Genomic DNA, 25,602 nt, shown 5'->3' on the forward strand with positions numbered 1-25,602 from the left:
GTTAGCAGGCTTGCTACCGCATCTGGGAAATTTAACACCAGAATCCCAGGAGGCCACTCAGGTTAAACCACATACCATACTAAGAATGAAAGTCTTAGCCCTAAGGGCCTATCATCTGACACCCATCCTTAGAAATTAACACAGAATTCCAAAAGTATATTTCTACAGCAGTGTAACTCCTCTAAGAAACCTAAAACCCCACAAGATACGGCTCTCAACAGACTACATAACTCAGGAAAAGATAATTGTAGTTTGTGGGTTTTGGGGTATTTGAGAATATTATGTTGATGTCAGTTTGGCTGAGCATGTCTATTTTGCATGATAAAGCACTTAACTGGTAGAAATTCTGAACATTCCTGGCTACTACAAAGAGCCAGGCAACTGAAGCCACCAAAAGTAGCAGTGGTGGGTTCAAAAAAAGAGCAGACTAAGCATCTGAATAACCTAAGACACATTAATGCATAATTAACATACAGCAGTTAAAGTATGGCTATTCATCCCCCACTGCTGAGAGGCATTAGATTCTTCCTCAATTGTATTCACAAGATGTTAACTTTCCACCAAGTTCAACCAAATCTGTTGTGCTGTGTTTCTCTAGTATTGTTTCAAATAAGAATGAATAACACAACTAAGCCTCCAGCAAACCTTGAATACAGATCTCTTTAAGCAAAGCCACTTAAAACTGGTGCTTTCATACTAAATCTTATGCTTCTAACACAACAGGACTTCATTTGAACACTGGAATCTTAAACAGAAAACAAGACATGTTTATAGGGAGGATATACAGAGATTTATTTAATCAGGTTTACTATTTACAGTTGAGATCATTTTCACATACTACTTGGCTACTCTACATGGCTACATTGTTTCCAAGCCAATTTAAGATCTACAGTCTAACAGTTCACTCAACACAAAACCGCTCTTCATAGAAAAATGAAATATTTCAATATAGAACAGTAGTGCATACATCATACTCCTGAAAAGCCAGCTTGTATTTTAAACTACTGTTTGAAAGATTTGATCTCTCAAGGTCAAAACTGCAGTCACATGATGCTAAAATTTTGATTAGTTGTGGGTTGTTTGGTTGTTTTGTTTTTTTTTTTTACAATTCTATATATATAAAGCGTACTGGACTTTAAAAAAGTGACACTGGTGAGGGGCAAGATTGAAGTTTTTTTTTCCCCTCAAATTAAACACAGCTGGCTTCCTCTGTACAACTTTGGCCAAAAAGTTCCACGTAGCGAAGGTTTAAGACATCCTCTCTCTATATGCAAGCATCAGTCAGTTAATGTTTAGAGGTAATCTACCAAAGTAGGCACAAATCCTTTGACTTTCAGATCAACCAAATTACACTTGCAAATGGCTCTGAAATTGGAAGGTTTACTAGTATACTAAAACATTTAGATACATGAATAGCTGGCTAACACAGTGAAAGTCACACATATGGGTGTGTGTAAAGCCGAGTTGTTTTGCCCATCACCAGTGTACAGTACGGCTGTCTTTGACTGTGGAAGATGCGCTTTGACTAAGCCTAGGGCAAGAGAACTATTGCAGTAGACCTGGCCCATTCATCTTCCACTTAAGTGAGTTAAGATTGAACCGCGTGTTTGCATTCTCTTCTAGGCATAGGTTCCGCCAGTGATGAGAAGTTCGTAGGCAGGATCCCGACTCCTCCTACATAGTACTATACAGGCACACAACATGCCAAGAAGCTATGGAGAAAAAAAAAAAAGAAAACAAGCTGAGTACAAAGAAGGTACTTCAAGAGATTTAACCTCAGCACAGAAACTGTCAGCATGCTTTGCAAGACTAAATGCCCATAAGGTAAACAGCAACAAATGCGCTGTCCTTGAAAAACCTTCATTTCCTGCCACAAACAGCAAGGACAGCAAACTCTAGCCTTATTTTCTTGCAAAGTTGTCTTGGACATTTTTTTGGTCAGTCACTTGTCTTCTGGCTCGGTAATTCAGATAGAAGAAATTACTCTTTTTAAATGAAAGGTACAGAACTTTAGATACCGTATCTGGTGCAAAAAGATCAAAGTGAAATTCAAATACGTTATAAATGCATTATGCAAATAATGAGGAGCAAAACTTTAAGAGTTATGAAACTTTTTCACCCCCGAAATATTTTTCAAATGCTCAATCTCTTGTTAACATGTCATAAAAGAAAGCTTAAGTCCAATGTGAATTATTCACTTTTAGACATTTTTCTGCTGTTAAATTCACGATACCATGACTGTGCTGGCAAGTCTGCCAGGAATTTAGGGTATGATCACCCTGTATATACACATTCACAAGACTTAGACCAGATTAACGTAATCAAGGATGTAGGACACTATTTTACACAAGTTGCACATTTATTGAGGGTAGAATAAGACTACCTACTAAAAAAAGTCAGGTACAGTGTTGTGTTCTGTGGTCTACAGTAATTAGCAATAGCTTCTAGTAAAGTAAGACATTGTATTGATTTGGTCATATGCACAGAAGTTTATTCACAGACGGAAATATGTCAAGAGGCTCCTGTCACAGCTCTGGATTATAAAGCATCACCCAGATGTTAAGTTAGTTTCATTAAAACCCAAAAACTCCCAAAACCCCAAAAAACCCTTGAACAGAAAGCGAACAAAATAAAATGGGTCAGACAACAACCAATTTTAAAGCCTCTTCATTCATACAGTAAAAACCCAGGGAAAACACAGTACTGGGACAACAGCAGAATTACTCACTTCTTTATTTAAAGTCTGATGCAAACATCAGATGTAAAGTTTTAAACCTAAATGATGGTACCTGTGACATAGTACATCAGTACATCAGAAAGACTGATGACAATGTTTTAAAAATCTCAAGTCTAAATAAGCAATGATTGAAGAGGCATGGTAAAATTCTACTATGAGCTTTTAATTTCCCGGAAAGGAACAAGCTGTAAAGATTAGTAATATTTTTTGTCTGGAGCACATTATCTGGTTTAGATCTACAGCAGCAACCAGCTCAGGCTCAAAAAAAAAACCTCCAAAACATGGAGATTGAGAGTAACCTGGACTACAGCACTCCAGCCTGTTGGTAAAAACTGCACCTTTCTTTATTTTCCATTGGTACCTGGGTGGTTCCAGTTCATAGACTAACTCCCAATATATGTTATCATAGAACAGTTTGTGTTGGAAGGGACCTTTTAAAGGTCATCCAGTCAAACCTTCCTGCAATGCGCAATCTTCAACTAGATCAGGTGACTCAGGTTGTCATATTCATGTCAGAATGAAAAAAAACCCCAACAGTTACAAGAGAGAATGACTCTTCATGGACACAGTCCTTCTGAGGAGGTATGTCATACCCACAATTTAAAAAACTCCTGAAGTTGGACTTGTGAGATGGAGAGTTTATAATAGGTGCCAGTGGCTACAAAACTCTGAAGAAGGCACACAGCCTGCAACAACAAAACCTTCAACTTTATCCCCCATTCAAGAGCATTCTTTAGATAAACATCTCCTTTAGGTTTTTTGTTCCAATTCATTCTAGCTATGTATGTCAAAAATTAGTTCCCATTGCATTTCGTTATTCACATGAAAATAATCTTGTTCAATGACTCAAGACATTTGATTTATATAGTTGTATAAAATCTTAAACAATCAGGTACTATAATAAAACCTCATGTAATCTTTTGAGTTACTATTTAAACCATTTATATCCTTTTTGAGGCCACTAAGCATACTCCTAGAATTCACCGTAAACACAACTCACTCACGTATATTATCTTTCTCTGCAGAATATTTATGTCATTAAAAAAATATGCTAGCACCTCTAAACCCTTTTCTAAGGCATTTAATTCCATTTCTCTTCAGTTGCTACTTAATAATGTGAAAAAAGTATATTTTAGAAGCCTGTGGTGAAGAAGTAGCCATGCAAACCCCTCCTCAACTTTCAGGAAAGTTTAGGCATCTCCCAGTCAGGTTTGTTTAGTTTGGGGTTTTATTAGTTTTTTAAAATTTGCCTATTAGCGTTAACTACATCCAATCCTTCATCAAACCAGTTTGCTTTTTTTATACAAAAAAGTCCACTGACTGTACATACATGTGCCAAGCTTAGCATCCTGTAAGTTATCCCTAACTACAAAAGCTAGCTTTAAGAATGAACTCTGCAGCTAATCAAGCAGCACTTCTACTGCACTGCAATGCCTTTGCTCCCTTTAGTTTGCCTCCTATTTATTAGCTCCATGCTGTCACTGGTTGAGACAGGAAATTATTGCACACTGAAAGATCCCAACAGTAACTCAAAAATGAGAATACCAAAAATTACTTCCATGCAGAAAAGACTAAGTTTCCTCAAATTCCAAGCCTTGCAAAAATTCTCCCATCTTTTCATTTTAAAGAAAGTACTGAAGACTAAATTTGTTGACTGACAGCTATTAGAGGTAATGACCTTCAGACAGCCTTGCTGCCTAACAGATCAATGTCCAGTTCAGAATGGACTCTGCAGTGAGTATAGTCACAAAAAGGTAAAAACACCCAATTACTCCTCTAAGTTCACAGGACATGACCTACGTTACAGGCTATCTGCTGAAGTTTACATTCTTACCTCCATTTCAATTACCCCACAGACTATTTTGCCAAGAATCAGGCTAAGTACATATTTGAATTCTGGATTACAAGTAAGAGGATGTCACAGCTTGCATCTTATGTTTCAGGACATAAATAAACCAGTTTGAATACTGTTTACTAACAATTTGACTGAAACTAGTATAATTTTAAAACATGAATTTACAGCCACTTGAACTGTGGAACAAAGGTACAAGAATATCACCACCGATAGTAATCACATTTAAATCTACTTCGGGAATATTAGCACACAGAAGTTTCAAGGGTATTCCCAAAACCCCTGTATTCCATTTTTATTTTTATATTTTTATTCTTTATTCTATTTTTTTATTATTTTTAGTCTTTATTATTTTTCTAAACAGGCATCACGTAGCTTGTTTTAACTTCAAGCAAAAAGATTTGCTAGTGCTATAGTATAGCATTTTGAAGGAAATTTATCTGATGTTCCTATTTTCTTGACAAACTATTTCGACAGTATGTACTTTCTGCCAATAGCTTGATTACTGACACGTGGAGACAAATCAAAAAGCACCCACTGCAGAAGAGATATAACTAACATATTTGTGCTTAGATCTGATGAGCCAGGAATAACAGAGGGATGCAAGCAGCCACATTTCCATTGCAAGCATGTATCAGAAATTCTGGCCCAATTCCACAGAGGATTTAACCATGTTGCATTTTGGGGCAGACACATTAATCAACCTGCAAACTCCAAAACTAGGAATAATGTCTCTTCTTGGGATTCAGCTCACCCAGACTCTTAAGTTTTCTTCCCCACATAACAGATCTGCCACAGTAACCATGTTATGGCAAATACATTCATTTACATTACACAAATATACTTGTGTTCAAGCAGACTAAATACTGCTTTAACAGTTAAAAGTTGTAAGGTGGTTTTTTGTCATTCTTATTTCAGAAGGAAGTTCCAGAGCTGAAGTAATTGATTCTGAACAGTTCAACAATATTACCGTATACATGTTCTTGCAGCATTGCAATAGAAATTTAACCATATTTTCTCAAGACTGCCTGCAAAACATTATTTACCTTCAAACATACAATCCAGCTCCAAAGCTGATTTTGAAAACAACAGTGCCTCTACCACCTGACTCACAAGTACAATGTTTTCTGAATTCAAATACTATTAAGGGTACAAACGGAACAATGAAATTAGTTTAAGTCTCTTGGGGTTTAGCACATATACTACATTTCTCAGCAGCCATAACATTGGCACAGCTGAAAATGTGATTAGTGTACCAAGTCTACCAAATCAATGAGCATTCAAAATGCCAATTTTACAGATATGTTTAGAAGACTGTCCTAGTTGGTTTAGGCTTTTTTGTTTGTTCATTGTTTTGAGGTTTTTCGGTTTGTGGGTGGTTTTTTCAAAAAAAAATCTGAATAAATACTGATACACATTTGTCTATTTATCTAGTTACATTTTTATGACCAAAATAACTAACAATTAAGGTTCATACGGTAGACAGCCTGTACTCAATTTTAAGTATGCAGGGTTTCCTGTTCAGAATTTTTTTTTTTGGCTGAAGGCCAGAAACCAAGAAATCTTCAACACACAATGGAAATCTCAGTTGAACAACAGCAGAGTATGCTATTAAAAACCCTGGTGTATCTCCTAGGTGGTCCTGACATCATTTGTATGCCATGAAGCACAGTTAAGCTGATGTACCTCTAAAATGAGCTATCTCTTTCGAAGTTGGAAATTATGCCAATTTTTCAAGTGTTGAATGCCAAAGAACATTCATGATACTTCATACTTAGTTTGCAAGAAAAAAATTTACCATTTACATTCTAGTATGTAACCGCACATAGCATTGACTGTTCAGCTATCTTCAAATCTAAAAGAATATGCACTCACAACGCACAGTTGAAAAGTTGTGTTAAAATGTTTAGATCCTTTTGACAGATGTTCATTTATCCCCCAATACAAGTAGGGACTAAAGCTGTCATCACCCTGTTTGTACCTGTAATAACCTGGACACCAGTTTAGAATTTGATTTGAGAAAAGAATATTCTCTTACCTGAATAGCAGCAAATGCTAGCGCTGCCCAGATGACATACATCATGATCTCCTGAAGCTTCTTTACAACCAGAGCCTCACACCCCTGAAACAAGTAGACTTCTAGTATATCCATCCGACAACCACATTTAGACATACACCAAAAAAAACTCAAAAGCAAACACAGAAAGATAATCCAAACACTAGAAAAAGTCATTACTTAGTACATCACAGATTTTAAAAAAAGCCAGTTTTCTTCCCTCTACAATCTATGTTTATTTCCTTTTAAAGTAAATACATCCAAGACTTCACACTCCCACCAAAGAGAAAATTAAATGATGATCAGCAAAAGCACATGGTTCATACTTCAGCTGTCTTACCTCAGAATAAAGGTCCATCGGGCGGGTCAAACTGCCAGTACAATTGCTGAGGGCTGCTTTGCAACAGCTAAGTGGCACACTGTTATTTTTAGTTTGTTTGAACCAGACAGTATTCTCCCAGTCTGAATAGTTATGGATCCCACAGCAGCGCAACTGAAAAGTCACAGGTAAAGAGCCAAAGTGTATCAGTCAAGAAGTGGGACAAGACAGAAATTTAACTGCAATACCAAGAACACAGTACAGTAAGATTATGTTCTACTGCATAAGTAGTACCAAATACTAGAATCCAAACACTGATTCATAGATTACAACTACGCAAAATGCATATCCCCAGTGTCATTAATTCTACTAATTTTAACAGAGTTAAGCTATTTATTGACCAAATCAGCCGTTTATCCTAGTTTTCTTAGAATGAAGGAAGATAATGCTACACAAGTAGCAGAGCAACACGTCATCTGTTTTAAAGACAGAGAGGACTGAAAAGTTCCCATGTGCCTTGCTGCCTCACCTGCCTCTGTACATAGTCAATAGCACGACTGGCTGCATCAGGATTTGTGCCGTTGTATCCATTGTATACTTTCTGAATGCTGTGATCAACTTCATCCTCTACCTGTGAAGTATGAGGAAAGTATCTGCATTAGCACACCAACAGAAGTAATACAGGTTTAGGTAAAATTATTTCACTTCTAATTATAGCAATTCAGGAAACTAAGGTAACTGCCTATCATTTGACATCAGCATACTTCAATGGTACAGCTTCTCAAAATTCTAACGATTTTTGCAAAGATGTTGCTAGTTTGCAGCTAATGGACAAGAAAAACACAAGCAGCTATCTTCCGTAAGGGTTTAGACAACGTAGTTTTACACTGCATCTCAAAAGAAATTGCTTTTATTATGACATTGTGGCAGACACCCCATGAAGTTAAGGGCTCTAGTAAGAGCATACATTCACCTTTCCACTTTCTACTCCTCCTTCAAAGTTCCAAACCAAAATCAGTATAACTACCTGGGCTAACTTGCTCCCTTTGGGACCACAAGGATATGAGCAAGTTATACTACCTGTTCTTCCCATTCTGACTGGAACACAGGTAAGTTCTCAAAAATGAGGTCTTTTGGCTGACCATTCTACCCTACAGTGACCAAGCTCTCTGTTCAGTCCCCCCACATTTCCTGAGAAACTGATGGCACTATATTGCACATAGCAACAGTTACTAGAATAGCTCCTAAAGCTACTGCAGATGAGTCAAGCTGCTAAAGATGCTGTCAAGATGTGTTAGAAATGGATGTCGCCCAAGAATCATCACTTGTTCCTCCCAAAAAGGGTCTTATAATACCTGTTTTGGAGAAAGTCTTACTAGAACCTTTTAAATAATATGTTTTCTTGTAAACTGTTACTTCAATGCACAGAAAGTTTTGTGTAGCTAAAGATTTGTTCAGTAATACGACTAACTCTGAATTGAAATTTTTCTATCACATGCAACAAGAATTATGTCCAAGGATTGTAATCTCAGGGCTGAGAATTAACTAAGCCTGCATATTCTTCAGATTTGCAAGGTCTTGTCAACACATCATTCCCTGAAATGCTTTAACAGAAGAATTTCTGCAGCAATAGCACAAGCTTCATCACCACACACACACCCCAAAAATACTGGTTATCTTTACAACTAAATCTGTATCAAGATAGTTACGAATAAAAGTCAATTTACCATGCACAGGCATCTTGTTTCAGACCAGCTTAAAATCAACTGATGATTTCACCCATGTGATTTACACCTCTGATTCATATAACAAAACAGCTGTTCAATTTGTCATACAGTTTTTAAAATCATTTACTTCAGTGCTTGCCTGTGCATCATTTGGCTTACGGTTCAATCAGGGCAACATTTCATATGAAAGCCATGCAAAATTGCATACAGTGCAAAGAGAAATCACTAGCTCTAGCTAACTGGCAGGTTTTACGAAAAATGAAGAGTGAACTACTCTACCAAAAGCAAAAAATGCCAGTAAGAACTCAACCAACTGACAGCCCGTTTAATCCCTACTGCTGCTTACAAAAAGCCTTACTTTATGGTAAGGACCAATGTCAGCAGATTCTGCAGCAGACCAGTCTATCACAGTGCGATCCAGGCATGCTTCACATTGTATTGAAGGAGTAAGAGTGTGAATTGGATCTACACACACAGGTTTTCAGAGACACATTTGAAAATCAAGATACAATGGCTGATCTTCAAATCGCTTAACTTATAAGTTAACTTATAACAATGCCACTTTGAGACATACTAAGTCTCATTTGGTACCAACAGTTTTGATGAACAACTGCCATGACTTCAATCTTGCCTTTTGTCTGTAAAGTTTTGGAAGTCTGTACAGTCAAAGTAGTTCCAACATGACTCTGGTGCCTTTAAAAAAACAAACAAAACCCCCCCCGAACCAACACAAAAAAATCCCACAGATCAATACATGCCATGTCAGAAACAGAACAAAAGACAAAGCACAGAGCAGTCTTATTTATCCAGGCAAATGTAATCAGAAACCTAAGCAGATTTCACCTCCTAGTTCACTGGTAATAGTTTAAGTTGCTTCTGACACTCTTGTTGCACCTTGAAAACAATAGTTTAAGATACTAAGTATTGCAGGGTAGGAGAAAATTGTCTTGTCATTTCAAAAGATTTAAGATTTAAATTTCAAATATTAACTCCCACAAATGCCTTAACATAAGACCAAAAAGAGACCACCTTCCCTCTTTCCCAAGCTCTGACTCTGCATTACCTATAGCTGTGAAATTGTATAGTAGCAAGACAAAAATGAGAGGCAACAGGAACCACAGCTGGGACCAATCCAATTTTCAAGTGTTTCAAGTGTGTAATTTCAGATGGGCTAGGGAAGAAAGATGTATGCATCTGCTTTTATCTGCTCTGAATGCTGTTCACTGAAAGAAGAGCAACCCACGTTAAGACTGGAACACAAAAGAGTAAGATGACCACAGCTTAGTCCTGATCAGATCCACAGTAGTCCCTGCATAACTATAGCACACTATGCCTCTGCAAGTCTTGGAGCAGAAGGCAACCATTCAAGTTAACAAGTAAGAACTCAACATCTCCCATTCTCCAGGAACTGTACTGCTTTCCTCAGTTGCTTCCAAGGTCTACTTAAGACTACAAGCTTCAGAGTCTCAAGTAATCTTAGCATGCTGCCAAGATATCAGAAATCAAGTGTAGACCATGACAGAAATATATCCTGAATTGAAGCATCATTGATAGAGCATATTTGTTGAAGCAACCTATTCTGTTATTAAGTCAGATTTATAATTCATAGTTCAGGGTCCTCTTGCCAGCTGCTTACTCAAGGCAGTCTTCCTTTGTACACATAGCAAAAACTAGATTTTTTTACTTAACGGTTGTGTCACCGCATCTTCCGGGATAGCGGGAAAAAGCAGGGAGATAATACTGAATTCTAAAACCTGTGCTGTTTATGTAAACATAGAAGTCCCAAGAAAGGTAAATGGTGTTGTAGTTCAGCTTGCTATTAAGACATCACTGGAGTGTTCTATACATGCTGCAATCATATTACACGTCACAGCTAAAAATGCCTCTTCTGCTAATTTCTTGGCAAAATTTAGATGTGGACATAACAAAAGGCAGTGACCTGCAAGTTAGGAATTTCTTTCCTTCAAGCTGCATTTTGGTATCACTAATACCATGTGATACATTTCTACTGCATATTATGCTGGTAGAAACACAACTGATGTCATTTTTCTGGTCCTCTTTCTTAACTTCCACTAAACAGTGTGAGAAGTCATAATTTCTTTAGCCATAAAACCTGTCAACCACCTGCAAAAAGCTAGACCATACACATAAACACATTCGATCTTTTTAATTTTATTGTTATGCAGTTAGTTTGTATACCAAAACACAAGACAAGATTTAAGTTACTGCACATCAAAACAATATGCTCTAGGTTCAAATACTGTGTAACCTAAACCCTTCACAAAGTCAAAGCATAAATAAATTAGACTACCATCTGGAAAACTGAAAGGTACCAAATACCATGAGACTCCTCTCTGCTGTTCAACTGTTAATGATATTTCTAGACAAGACTTTCCACTTTATTTAAAATATAGAACATCAGTATTCTAAGATACTGACATCTAGAATTAATCCACTTTGATGTTTGGTTTTATTTCCTTAACAAATATCCATTAACAGTTCTACAGAATCAAATACAGTAATAATTACACCACTGTATTTTTGTCACAGTTCACAACAAAACATTTACTGAAATTAAGAAGTTATTACCTTTGCTCTGTAAATGTATCCAAGAACCACCACCACCACTTCGGTGATGAAAACCAAGAGCAGGATGATCACAAACTGTAAAATACAATCAAGAGTGTGCAAACAGTTTTACCCATTTACTTTCTGAAAGTCTCCAAATAGAGTCAGCTATTTGGAACAATTTTTCAGGCAAGGTAACTTAAAGCAGGCAATTAAGTTGACCAAATGAGCCCAGAATTAACTTCATTCAAGAAACTTTAGTGTTCATAGCTTCACCAATTAATAAGAAGCTGCCCAGCCAAGCAAGGGCTAATCATTAGGACTGCCAATACCGTACTGGAGTGCTTTAACTGTTTCTTTCAATCTTCTGTTAGATGAATAGGAATGTCACATCAAAGAAGCTACCCAGGCTGTTATTAAAGAGTAGCAGATACACTAAGGTAATGTTTCTTCACATTAGGCTCTATAACAACTGACAGAAACAGCAAGCTATGTGTATGTCTTGCTATATTTAAGAGCACTTTTAAAATTAACTGTTAAAAGTCTACACATCATCCAACAAAAAAAAAACCACACAAACAAAACGAAACAAAAAACCCACCAAGAAAAGCCCAATGGGGACAGTTTAAATACTGGTCTGTCTTCTCTCTTACCTAATTCTCAAGGTGAAATTACAGTTAAAATACTTGGAAATACATGGCATAAAATACTGCAAGCAAAATGTCCAAATTAAGCCATGAAGAAAAATATTTAGGCATTGAAACCACCCTCAGCTAGCCTCAGTGCAAGATACTTAAAACCAAGGAGGCTCCTGGATCACCTTTCCCTCTGTCCTATTTCAGCCTTTCAACCAGAACAAAGTGAGATTTAAAAATTGTTATGACTGAATCATATGGTTTTACATCTTTTAAATGAGATGACCACAGCTCTCAAAAAGGTAAAACTGAGGAGCCCTCTGCTGCCAGAAATGGCTAATTTAACAGCATTATTTGGAACAGAAAATTGACATGAGATGTTAATAACAAAATAGAAGGGGAAAACATATCAAGCCATAAAATAAGATGAGAACAAATTTAAAATACTTTAGAAGTCTATTAAAAGGGAAGGTAGCCAAATATACAACAGCCAAACACTATGACATAAGAACTCTGCAACTTACCGTAGCAAGTCCACAGCGACTTTCTCTAATTGTGGCACAGCACCCAATAAGTCCAATAATAAAAAGAAGTGTTCCCACAGCTATAATAATAACTGCTGGAATTAGTGTGTAGACGTCTTCGAAGAAATGATCATAGTCATCATATGTGATGAACACATAGGCTCCCACGTAGCACAGTATGCCTGCTGCTGCCTACAATAGACACATTAGCATGGTAAGTTTCTTTGAACCCCAAACCCTCCTTTCAGCAAGGGTACTTTGCAACAATTATTTTATCAAACACCATAGTCTTCCTCAGACGTTAGATTTTATTTAAATTTTAACATCTTTATTAGACTATAGCATATATTTATTAGGAACATCTCAAGTGGGGCTAGCCAGTAGTTTTTAACTACACTTAATCTAGGCAGATTTAGTTTTGACTACACTACGGAAGCCTTCTGAGGCACATCATCAAGAAATGAGGGTAACCATGCTATGACAACAAAATCTCACTCCCTGTTCTCAAATAATTCCTTCCCATGCTGTGAACTAAACCTTCTGCATAGTCTGATATTCACACAGTGTCTCATACTTTTGAGAACAGGATTGCAGCCCATCTGAACAGCAAATGATTTGTTACTCAACAGCTTTTCAGAGCATGTACGCAGTTCTTTTATCTGCCATTGTTACCCTCTACTTATTCTTCCATTTTGCTGATTACCACCGACGATTTAATGTTAGAACAGAATACATGCACACATTGCAAACTAACTTCTGCTAGGGAAAAATGAACTGCTAGAAACAACCTTTCTGAAGTGTTCACAGCACTGGAAAATGTGATTCTAACCAACAGATCAGGCAGGAACAAATACAAACCACTAATTATTAGAAGACAGAAGCAAATACCTAAAGACACATAACACAACTTTTAAAAGACATTCTCAGAAGGATCATTGTACAAACTGGTCTTGATTAAACAATCATTTAAAGTTACCACAAATAAGACCTATAGGATGGATCTGCCACTATCTACATTTAAAACACTTCAGACAAAGCACTTGCATCAATCTGATATCTTACCTCCCTTACAGTTACAGAAATCTCAACACATCAATACCTTTCATTAAGCTGAGCAGACCTAGTGAAGGACAACTGTTGCTTGACAAGCCAGCTAACATACATTTATTTCAAAACAAAAGGACCTTACCAATTTTTGCTTTATAAACATCTTTATTAACTGTCTTCACCTGCAGAATGAAAAAGTTCTGCTATATATTAACATGAAGCATTTATGTTCAACTGACTTGCAATGATGGACAAAATTTGAATATTTCATGACATTTATGGCGTCCCAATGCAAGGCTAAGCTAAAACAAGCTGCTCAGAGGATGCAAAGCTAAGCTATGATCTGAAGAACTTCACTGTAACCAGTAGTTATCCCCATCACAATCCAATGCATACCCCAGACACAAGAGTTCACTTAACTGTAGTATTACACACTTCAGCTCGGATTTGAGGAAAAAATGTTGGAAGCTGCCTCCCGCCCTCCCTTCCCACCCAGTGGTGCTGTGACAGTGAAGGCAGACAGACACACATATAGCTAGTAGCTATACTACTACAAGACTGGGTCATGCTATTGTAGAATCAAAGAACCAATAATTCAGGCCAGGAAGGACCTCAGGAGATCATTTAGTCCAATTTCCTGCTGAAAGCAGAGTCAACAACAAATTCAGACCAGGTTGCTCAAGGCTTTGTCCAAGGTCTTGAAAATCTAAGGATGGTGATTCCACAGCCTCCCTGGGCAACCTGTTCAGCGTGGCAGAGAACAAGACGTAAGAGGACTGGTACCTAGTATTTCAGCACTGTTTGCTACTATGTACTAGATGTACTGCAATATTACTGCAACTACTTCTTATAAAACAATACTGCATAAACACTACTAGAATACTACTCTACACACAGCATATCCCCTACAGCACCTCTGTTATAGAAACACTATGTCAAAGAAAAAGGTATCGAGAACCAGCTCTGAAGTATCAGTAGTTCTCTGTGGATATGAGCAATATATTTCACCTCTCTGCCTCTTTGTAAGTGTGTACTCCGCAGGAATCTTAGAAGTATAGAGGAGGCTCACATTCATCCACTAAAAGGTGCTACGGTGGTAGCAAAACTGAAAATTCAGTAACAGTCAAAGACCAACAGCAAGACATCTTTCCCAGACAAGATGATCTGAACTGAACAACCTATTACAAAATCACCCCTTTGCACAGAAGATGTTGAAATGCTAATCCAATTATACAAATCCTGCCAGGTTAGGTACAACATGGCAAAATGTGGATATAGGACATACAATTTCTATATATAAAGCAAAGATTCAAAGTACTGTCACTGAACAATGGAATTACATTAACTGTTGCCTAGCAATGAAGCCTGCGAATGACAGGCTGGTGAGGTAATCTCCAATTTCTAAGAACTAAAATGTTTGTTAGAAATACGGTATATTGCAAGGTGGCAGGTGAAAACGCACAGCTGTGACCAGCACCAGGCACAGAAAACAGCACAAAACTGAAATCAGAGCCATTTGTCCTCTGTTGTATGAAATTTAAGTGGCTTCCTTCTTTTCTAAGAAAAATCTGGTTCCTAAACTGCATGAGCATATTTATTTAAAGAATGTATTTGACACAAAAAAAGTTGAACTTTAAAAAGCCCCAACAAACTGTCTACAGGTGTTAGCTTTCCTTCCCTGCTTCAAGAAGCATACAGTTTTAAGACACTTCACCCTTCCAGCATTATGCCAGATGAGTCTGACAAGTACAGAGGTTAAACACTGTCTCAAAGCAAAGTCACACTCCGTCCTTGTTAAAAACCCTAATATTTTGTAATTACTATTGGAAAGGCAGATTTTTCTTTAGACTTATTAAAGCAGCCTGATCTGAAGAAGTCTTCACTTTACTAAATCCTTTCCACACGTGGTACTTCAATGACTAATCAGCCACAGCAGCATTTAGCCTTAGGTTTTGCTTCTAAAGAATGTTGTAGAACCAGTGTTTCTGTGAAAGAGGCTACAGAATTTTGAGTACAGAAGCATGCATTCATATCTACGAACACTGCACTAGAATCATGAGGAAGCTGAATATAAAGACATTGACTCTACTTGAGGTGACCATACCCTTACAAATTACTGCGCTCTCTTCCTCAAAATCTCTTCAGTTAGTAATCAGGGTGGGGGGGAAAGAGTGCCTGCTGCATCTTTCACAGGTTAAAATTTACAAAGACCAAAACTCCTGTCCTGTGTAACTGTTTAACACTATTTTTTAAGAGGTACCATACCTAGTCTATCACACTGCAACACTACCCAGTTAGTTTACAGGAAAAAAGCTTCAAATGTCATCCTCTTTCATTTCACATCACAACCACGGGACGCTTAGTGTTTTCTTCAACCTGCTCAAAGGCCTAAATCAGGAAGGGGGAGGTCTCAAAAACAGCATTATAGCTGAGATTAGGAAAGTGATTTTGTAGCAATCCTTTTTGCTCATTTTGAATATTTTCTCATACTACATTCTGGTTTGCAGCACTGAATACTCTTAGCAGTGTATAACAGGACTCACTTTGTATGAAACCAAACCAGAAAATGGGTGCATTTACTGTGCTAACTGCCAACAGGTGGTTCAGTTGATAGGACCAGACTAGCCTTAGGTACTTCCTCCCTCCCCACAACTCAGTAATTTCAACACCCAGTCCCAGCACAATTGGGTTGTGTTCCGACTCCACAGTACCATGTCCTGTGTTGATTTGAGTCACCAATACTGTGACAAGAGATAAAGACAAAGAGCTACTTTTACCTATACAAAGTATGCAATCTACCTTGATCAGCGCTGCACCAGTTAAATGCACATTTATTCCCTGTTGCAACCCAAGAATAAAGTTGAAAGAAAAAAAGGCAAAGCCAAACCCCCAGAACAGTAGCATGCACTTAAATAATTTCTTTCTTGATGAGGGAATCATCTAGAGAAACTGAAATCTGTATCACAAAACATAAGGACAATTAAATAATAATTCAAATCTCAATGATTATTATCCTGCAGAGTGAACAGTAAGTCTGCAGAAGTCTCACTCGAGTCAAACTAAAAGGCTACCACACTTAGAATCATGCATTTCCTATCATTAAATGGAAGCCAAATATATGAACTGTGCACAGTTAAGTAAGTCTTTGATAAACAGAGCCTGAAGGAAGCATTCTTGAACTTAATCTGCTCAAGGCTCTGAATAGAGATGGCAGCAGCTCCTGAATCTGTGCCAGGTCACATGCATGCTCTATGGAGATGACTGGTTGTTCAGCATTCACATCCTTTTAGAGTTGTTTGCATCTAACTTGTAGGACTGAACCTGAAGTGGCACACTTATTTTACAATTAACCTTCAAGAAGGGTGACAAGAAAGTACAGTCAATGAAAACAGTTTGTTGCAAAAGGCTTGAGCAATAAGACATCCTTTTCATCAGAGGAAAAGGTAAAAAAATATATAGACCTCCTATGGCTCAGAAAAAGCTGGATATTATTGCTTTGGCGTGGGCCTCTAAGGAGTTATTAAAAGCCAAACAAGCATGCAAAAAAATGGAGGGAAAACTGGAAGATCTAATGACACAATGATACGTGCCATGATAAACATCACTCAAAACATTATAGGAAAGCATATTAAAAATCAGGGTACTTACAGCAAGTAAACTTTTCCCTATCTTTGTGCTGGTATAATACATCCTTTTAATTAAGCCCACGCCTATTTCACAAAGTCAGCTTTCACCTTTCACATGCACTGAGGTATATAAGGCTACAGACTGTGTAGACGCACCCTGGAACAATTTCAACACTGGGGTTTTGTTTGTTTGAAGGTTGGGGGGTTTTGTTTGTTTCTCTAAGTAGGCTGCAAACACACACCAAGAACTGTTTTCATGTTTTCAGTAATGCTCATACATTGCAGCAGCCTGAAAGCTAAAATTCTGTCTAGCTAAGACAAACAGTAGGTTGTTCACACTACTTGTTCTGTTGATCATTTATTTATCAACCCTGGACATTGCAGCTCAATTTACAAACTAATGCTTCCTTATACTACCCTACTAATGTTGCTCCCAAACAGATCTGATTTTAATCCAAATATTTTAAAGCTTCACAAAGCACTGTCCTTCACATTACTTTTGCCGTTTACCTTGCTATTGAATTTTCTTCACTTTGGGACAACAACAGAACCTACAAAAAAAGAGATTTTGAATTGGTTTTGGTACTCTTTCACTTAACTCGGCCAAAGAATAGTATTTGTCCCTTTAGAATCTGCATTTAGTCACAGTTTTCTGAAAAACACAAAGTCTGTGAACAAGAAAAGTAAGGTAGCAGCAAAGTATCATGTTAGGAGAAAACACACCTTATGTCCAATTAAATAAGAGGAATATTTCACCGTTTTGGAAAGAACACCTACTTATAAACTCCTACTACTGCCAACTTGACCATTGCTGATCGGTAAATTTTGGTAGTAATACAGACACCACTCTAAAACCAATTACTGTTCATTCCACTAATAAAGCATCTTTCAAGACATACCTATGGTATATTCACACAGACTGCCTGCATAGACTTTGATAAAAAGCAGAAGAAAAACCCAGAAAAAAAATCTTCTACACTAACAGTCCCTCACCTTTTCTGCCTGAATCCTGTCCTAGGACCACTCTCCCAACCTGTGCACTGCTCTCATGTTAAACTTCAGTGCATCTTTGTCCTGCCTGCCTTTCTAGTCTGACACAAACATGCTTTTTTTTTTAAAAAAAATAAAACAACAAACAACCAAACACAACCAAACCACCAAACAAAAACTGTACACTTCAGGAGAGTTTTTTGAGGGTCTACAGTTGTAATCAGTTTCATTCTTCACAACAGTCACTTTTCTCCATGCCTACCAATACCTGAACATTTCTTGCCCCTGTGTAAGGATGCTGATATTATGGTTTGCTACCCAGTTTCTGGGCTTCTTAGAATAGTATCTTCAAGCGTTTTTTTCCACACTACTTCTCCATTATTTGAATTATGCTGTATTCCACGAACATTTTTGGCTCTCTCCAACACTACTCATAGCCTGATTACTGTCAGAGAAAGTGTCTTCCTGATCTGCTGCTGCTTTAAGGGTTTTTTTTTAAGCTTTCTGTCCTTCAAAATCTAGTTCCTCAGTTTTAACTTCAAAGGCCCTATAGGATATCTCTGCTGTTTACTTCTCTCACATTCTTTTCAGCACTTTGCTACTCATCTCCCTCTCCACATGCCCTACATTATTTTTCTCTACTTGCCTGAATTGGTGCCCATCTACCTCAGAACTCAATATATTGTTTCCTGACACTTTGTTCTCATTCTCATCAATAATAATTCAACTGGAACACTGAGCTTTAACTGTCTTCCAAAATCCTTTGGGACAAGAAAGCTAGCAATTCCATTCAACTTTGTAACACAGGTAGAAATACTTTAAAGGCTTATAAAACAAAGCCATGTAAAATTCAAGTATGCCAGACTGCTTTGTCTATAGTAGCCAAATCCAATTCCATAACACTATGCATTAAAAAAAAAAGCAAATTCAAATGCTTTTGCAGTTAAAGCAAAAGGCTGAGCTAGGATGCTTTTGCATTTGTCATTACATACTTTAAACATCACTAACTGCAAGAGGCAGTGCATCAGCAGACTGAGGGTTGGTTATTTTTTTCAACTAGAAAAGATTTTAACAATATAGTCATTCTTTTACACCTAGTCATCAGGCTTTTAACTTGACCTGGTGGTCCACTGTGTCCAGATTACTTTCCCCACACAAGAACAAGGATGATTACTCCATTCTACAAAGTAAAGTGGTATTTCAAATTCCACATATTACTCAGAGACACCACATTTAGCTTTGCAAGTCGTTTTTGCTTCTGTTAAGTATTAGCTCTACTTTTAAGCACAAGACCAGATGCAAAGGTCCTGAAAAAAATCTCAGGCAAAGACTTGAAACTCACCCTGTAAAGAAACGTAAGTGATACCACCAAATTGAAGCCTTACCAAAAATCAGGGCCTGGCCCATGTTTGCTACCTGAAAATTCATATGCAAACATTGTAAGAAAAGAAAAAAATATCAGAGGCATGATAGTTTTAAATCCTTTTTTTTTAAAAAAAAAAATTCTTTAATGCACAATTCCAAACCATTACACAACCCTGCAAACACACTCTTCACTATCATAGCAGCAGAAGCACAAAACATTCAACTTTCATACCCAGCAGTGACTGCCCTTAAGATAAAAAAGGTTTCAGTCAAGTAATCCCTGATAGGTATCCTTTGGGATCACCTGTCAATTATAGTCTTTGATCACAAAAAAAACTTCAAGAAGTTTCTTCATTACCCAAGCTTCTAAAGTCCAGTTCAGAAGCAATTCTCAAGCTCCCAATAAAACAGAAAAATAACTTTGCTTATTCCTGCATGTAGGAGGAAGCCAGCTCTACTTTTCTACCTTTTCTTTCTACTGCTAAATTTCAATGAATTTTCCCATTGCTGCATTTTCTTCTCCTCTACCAGAAACCCAAAATACTCTACATAAACATTGATAGCTACTGCTTTTTATAAGGATAGCACAGACAGTTTCTCTAAGTTAATTTCTAATGCCGTGGTTGCTGTACTGTTGTAAGTGTGCGTAAGTTGTAAAGTGAGCACAGAACTGTAAGAAGCATTCTTGTTGTACAGAACTGAAGCCCTGAGACCTCTCCAGACAATCATACCAAAGAATGTTCTATAATAGCTTAGTCAAATTAATTATAAAATTAATGATTTCAAGTCAGTTAAATAATTGCGAAAGCAACTTAAAAAGTTAGTTCATAAATACTGAATTCAAAGTATCAGAGAAGCAGGGCTCGTTCCTTTTCTCAAGGAGGACGACACAGGTGAAGAAAGCCTCGAAGCAAGCACAGGGTATTAAGTACTGTTTTAGCAGAGCAGGCTGTCAAACCACATACATTCTTTGGGAATATAAACTAGACAGACTCACTTTTCTAAGCAAGACTACAAGCATCTCTGAATATTTATCCTTCTATCCTATATACTAAATAAACGTATGCCTGAAAACATTTCCCTAGCATTTCTGTCTTCATCTCATTTCTTCAAAGTGTTTTCAACTGAATTATGCAAGTCACCCACCCAATGAAGCCCTAAATTAAGAGTTCACAAAATAAACACATTTGACAGGAGTCTTTAGATATTTCTTTCAGGTAAATTTATTTCTTCCTCTTTCAAATCAGTGCAGACTTATACTTTACCAAAAGTTTTGGGGATTATTTATTTTTTTTAAAACATCCTATTCTCAAATACTTTATCATCATCTTTTATTTGTGATCAGTCATACTCAACATCTCACCATCAAGAAAAAAAAACAAGTATTTCTAATTATCAACTAGTGTTGAAAATTTTTAAGACTACAGATTAACGTCCTCCTGTCACACCAGTCATTCTGATCCTTCCCCACTGAAAAAAATACACATCCCAAATCTTCAGACTGATCATTAGGATTTCCACTCTACCAAAACTATTCCTTAGAATTCTGTACTAGAAGTTACATTTTTTTTAATTTCTAAGTTATATTATTCACAATTACTTCCTATGCAATACCTTTCCTTAAAATAAAAAAACAACTTAGCCATCACCTAAATAAAAATGAAGTCACTAGTTGACCAAATAGATGTTGTGCAAACTTAAGACAAGATAAAGGTCAACTGAAGGATTGCTTTTCCTTTGCCATTTATCATATTTACTCCAATACTAAATCATAACAACAAAACACCGAGAAACATATTAACCTGATCTGTATTCCTCTGATCTTTCTAAGGCAACTTTTAACTGATGCTTCTTATCAATGATTTTCTTTGTACAGTGCCTTTGAGCTTAAGCACTCTTTGCCAAATTATCAAAAATTCAAAACAAGCACTTCATGCAAGATCTATATCATGCTGCTCTTACTACTACTCATGACTTTTCCTGCAGTACTCCGTTTTAAGGTCAATTGTATGTCTACAGTAGATGTACTCAATGTTTGACATGTCTGCAAACCAACTCAGCTAAACTGTCAAAGTATCATACCAAAAACTTGGAAAGGTGTGTAAAGCACATCCAGCTTTCTATATAATAAACTAGCACCTGTCATATTGTGAGGTGATGTAGTTTCTATACCCCATTGGGTTTTTTTAAATATAAAAATCCTGTAGTAATTATTAACATGTTAATATAAGAATTTAACAGGATAGGAAAAACATTTTCACAAGACCATACAAAAAACAAGATGACTTTTTTAGTGTCAACTGGGAAATTTAGTAGCTGGAAAATAAGTAGCACAAGAATTCAAGAGAAGATGAACTTGTAGAATCACTGTCAAACTGGATGGAGTTTGGGTTATTAGATGATGAGTAAGTGGGTATGGCTCTGACCTGTCAGCGAGCCTGATCTGCCTTTTTCAGAAGGCTTGAAAGGGAAAAAAAGTTACATCCTAGACTATACAGTGTAACAAAAACACGCCTGCTTTTTCTTCAGCAGGGCAAGTGATAATATTCTGAACATCTTGCATTCATAGGACAGCTACCAAAGCACCCTGAACATTCACACCCTCCCACAAACATGAAACCCCTGGCAAGGCAGGGGGCCAGGTGTCAGGGAAGTAAGTTATAATTCACTTTGATCAGCTACTTTTGCAGAACTTCCAGTAGCAAACTATGCAGAAGCAACTCTATTACTACAAACGACCATGAAGATGATGACCATAATACAATAATAATACTAAGATTTATAGATTATAGCCTAGAGACACACTAAATTTATAAAAGCAATTAAAGCAGGTTTCACAGTTACTCGACCAACTGTAAGAGGTTACCTATTGTCAAGTCTCAGTGGAGATCTGGATAATCTCATTACCAAAATTAGAATTACATATGAATGACAAGCAAAAGACTTCTGTAACATCACAAAAGCAATTACATTATCAACTAGATGGGCACCAAATGTTAACACACAGTCAGCCCAGTCAACAAATGAAATATCCTAGATAAAGTGTTGGAATTCTTTTACCTCCTTTGACAAGCTATCAGCACAAGTTTGACTTCTTAGGCTGGAGGTGGTTTACAGAATACAAGATTGGTGACATTTCAATTTGACATGAACTACATCCTATCTAAATACAATCAATCTGTCCATTCTAAATTAAGTCAAGTTTGTCTCAAAATGTCATTAAAAGTTGTAAAGCAGTAGATTCAGCATTAGACAAAATAACTTTGTACCCCCACTGTTTGAGCTAATAACTGCAAACTTCAACCTGCAATTACATTACTAAACACAGCAAATTACGAACAATATCTTTCAAAGATACACAATAAGAAAACTACCACTAAGTTTTTATGGCGGGGAAGAAATTGCACACAGAATTTGTGTTCATTTATTCAAAACAGCACATAATTCATATCAGCAACTAAATAAAAATGTACTTCAAGATGCCATCAGGAACGCAACTCAACAACTGTGTTCAGTCAAAAACTTTATGACATAGCTGCTATTAAATAGCTTTTTAAATACCACTTGCAACTATGCATGTAACAAAACGCCACACCCAACAAAGAACATTCTAAACAAATGGCTGTACTAAAATGTTCATGTAACTACTACATACTTCAAAGACAAAGAATGGAGCCTATACACCTCAGTCAAAATGGCAGACTCCTACTATGCCTCAACATTTACTGCTCATCTCTCCGAACAGCTGTATAGAGAAATGCTGATGAGACTGAACAGATACGCATTTACCCTGACCACGATTCATTTTTAGGCACCCATGAGAGGCATTCCTTCATAAAACCTCAGACAAGAACATTTATCCTTTAACACTTTATAGATTTCACGTGGCTTTCAATATTAAATGATGTAGTTATATATAGCTACAATTGAAGGTTTTAATATCTTGTTACCCACTATTACTTTTTCAAAGCTGAAATCTCTGAACAGCTGGGACAACAGATCTTCTGTTCCTGGAGCTGGGATTAGAGGATGAGAAATGCAGTAGCTAAATGCAGAAAAGGAATTCTTAAAAGTGTACAGATAATCTTTAATTTTATTTAATTTACTTAAGAGTCATGCTGTTCTGAGAGGCCACTTATTACAGTGAATATAATGCCAAGCTACAGCCTGTATGCCCATCCTGAGAAAGGTCATTTATAGGAAGCAACCTACTGTTCTACCAACCCCGGTATGACCGTCAGCATAACTGTAGTTATGGGAGGTTTAAGCAACACATAAACACTAAGATGCAAGTGTGGTTACTGGAAAAAGCGAAACATAAAACTGGCTTTTTGACTGTTAAGTTCTGTATCTATCTATCTCCCAATTTTGTGTTAAAAATACATGGAAGAAAATGGTGCTCCATACCTACCACGAAGTATCTGGGACAGACGTCCTTAAAGTCTCAGGCCAAAGCCTAGATGGCCATAAAAGCTCCACAAAATTTAAACTCACTAGGACCTGAAAATCTCAATAATGCATCTCAAGCTGAATTTATTTACACAAGCGTCTCTACCTCAAGATCTCTAATGCTCGTTAAAGCTTCATTGCCAGGTTACTGAGGCAACAGATTCAGCTTCACTCACCTCAGAATTTTTGGGGGGAACGTGGTGGGGTGTGTGTGTGTGTGAGCTGGGATGGAAAGGACTGCGCCCACCGCTAGAACACGGATCCCCGCGAAGGAACACAATACGCCTGTTAAACCGAAAGCATGTAAATACGAACTGAGGCAGCGAGGCGGCGCGGGGGGACTCGCAGCTGCTGCCGTACGCGAGCGAGGACCAGAGAGCGGCGAGGCGGCCCGGCCCCGGCCCGCAGCGCTCTCAGGACCGGGCCTCACGCCAGAGCAGCCCCGCGCCCGGAGACCGTGACCCTCCCCAGCCGCCCCCAGGCTCACCCAGAAGATAAGGTTAAGGAAGACCAGGACGGTTTTGGAGGAGGTGATGCCGCACTGCCCCATCGCGCCTGCTGCAGCCGCCCCTCAGCCTCCGGCCGCGCGGCTCCGCTCGGCTCCCTCCGCTCCCCTCAGCCCTGCTCCGCCACCGGCCCCGCCACACGTGACCCCAAGGAGCCAAGGCGGCGGCGCGGGAAGCCTAAGATGGCGGCCGCCTGCGTCACGTGGCGGGAGGGGGCGGAGGAACCTAAGATGGCGAACCGCTCCCCCTTAAAGGAACCGCCGCATGCGGCACGGAGGGGCGGTTGTGAAATGGTGCGAGCGATTTTCCTTCCCCTCCCTCAGGAGAGGGACGCTGTTCGTAAGCTTCGATGGCAGCTTAGGCTGGAGCGGTCAGCACTCCTCCTGCCCTCAGAGATTCCCCCATAGCACAGCCAGTGACATCTCTTAGTAGGCGTTTAGAGCATGAGGGAAAAAGAGACCCTGCTCAGTTGCTGTCTGAGGGCGGCTGGTGGCAGGACTCTGTGCCTTCAGGAGGTGTTGGGCAGGGGGCAAGAGCTGAGGTGAACCCACAAAGGAGCAGCTGCCCGTGAGATATCTCTTCCAAAATAACAGCAATGAGGACCGCGCTGGCTGGGTTGCCTTGGTAACCTGCCACCAGCAAAGGGCATAAAGCTGCAAGGTGTTGGGCTGTAAGATCTCCGGGTGTGCTGGTGGATTTTAAAAGAGAGATGGAACCTGGGTCCCAGTGACCACGTTACCTGTGCACCAGGAATGGCAGGCAGGGAGAGCAAATGTTTAATGAGGGGAACACCATGCATTTTGCAATCAGGACATTTGTCTAGTGGGAAGAAGTGATGCTTCCAGTGAAGTAAAAGAACATGCTCTTGTTGCACAACCCAACAAACTGTGAGGAAAGTACAAGTGTAATAATTGTCCGAATATTCTGGATGTATCCAAAGAGGGTGGGATGTGCCAGTGAAGAGCGAAGGAAAAGTAACTTAAGAAGTTATGAGAAGATGTGCATGGTTTCCACAAGCTGTGCTTTTGCTGAGACTGCGCGTGAGCTCTGGCAGTGAGGGCAAGGTAACACCCATCCAGTATTTGCTGCCATATTTATTGGTAAAGTTCTCTTTTGCAGGATCCAGCCCTCCTTTGTGAGGGCCTTGTTTGCCACCTCGCTAGTCAAACCAAACCCCTCCCCCCTTCTGGCATCGTGGTAT

At 38.3% G+C, this 25,602-nt stretch overlaps 1 protein-coding gene across 1 annotated transcript; it reads right to left on the reverse strand.

The window, feature by feature from the left end:
- Positions 1-767: 767 nt before the first annotated feature.
- Positions 768-24,564, reverse strand: TSPAN3 (tetraspanin 3). Its single transcript, XM_055716346.1, has 7 exons — positions 24,383-24,564; positions 12,419-12,610; positions 11,281-11,355; positions 7,494-7,595; positions 6,986-7,138; positions 6,628-6,711; positions 768-1,712 (listed from the first exon to the last, which is right to left on the reverse strand). Exons 1-7 carry the CDS (start codon positions 24,443-24,445, stop codon positions 1,620-1,622), a joined length of 762 nt encoding a protein of 253 aa, XP_055572321.1. The 5' UTR covers positions 24,446-24,564; the 3' UTR covers positions 768-1,619.
- Positions 24,565-25,602: the final 1,038 nt, after the last annotated feature.

The sequence above is a fragment of the Falco cherrug genome, chromosome 7, assembly GCF_023634085.1.
Source record: "Falco cherrug isolate bFalChe1 chromosome 7, bFalChe1.pri, whole genome shotgun sequence".
In the NCBI taxonomy this organism is placed as follows: domain Eukaryota; kingdom Metazoa; phylum Chordata; class Aves; order Falconiformes; family Falconidae; genus Falco; species Falco cherrug.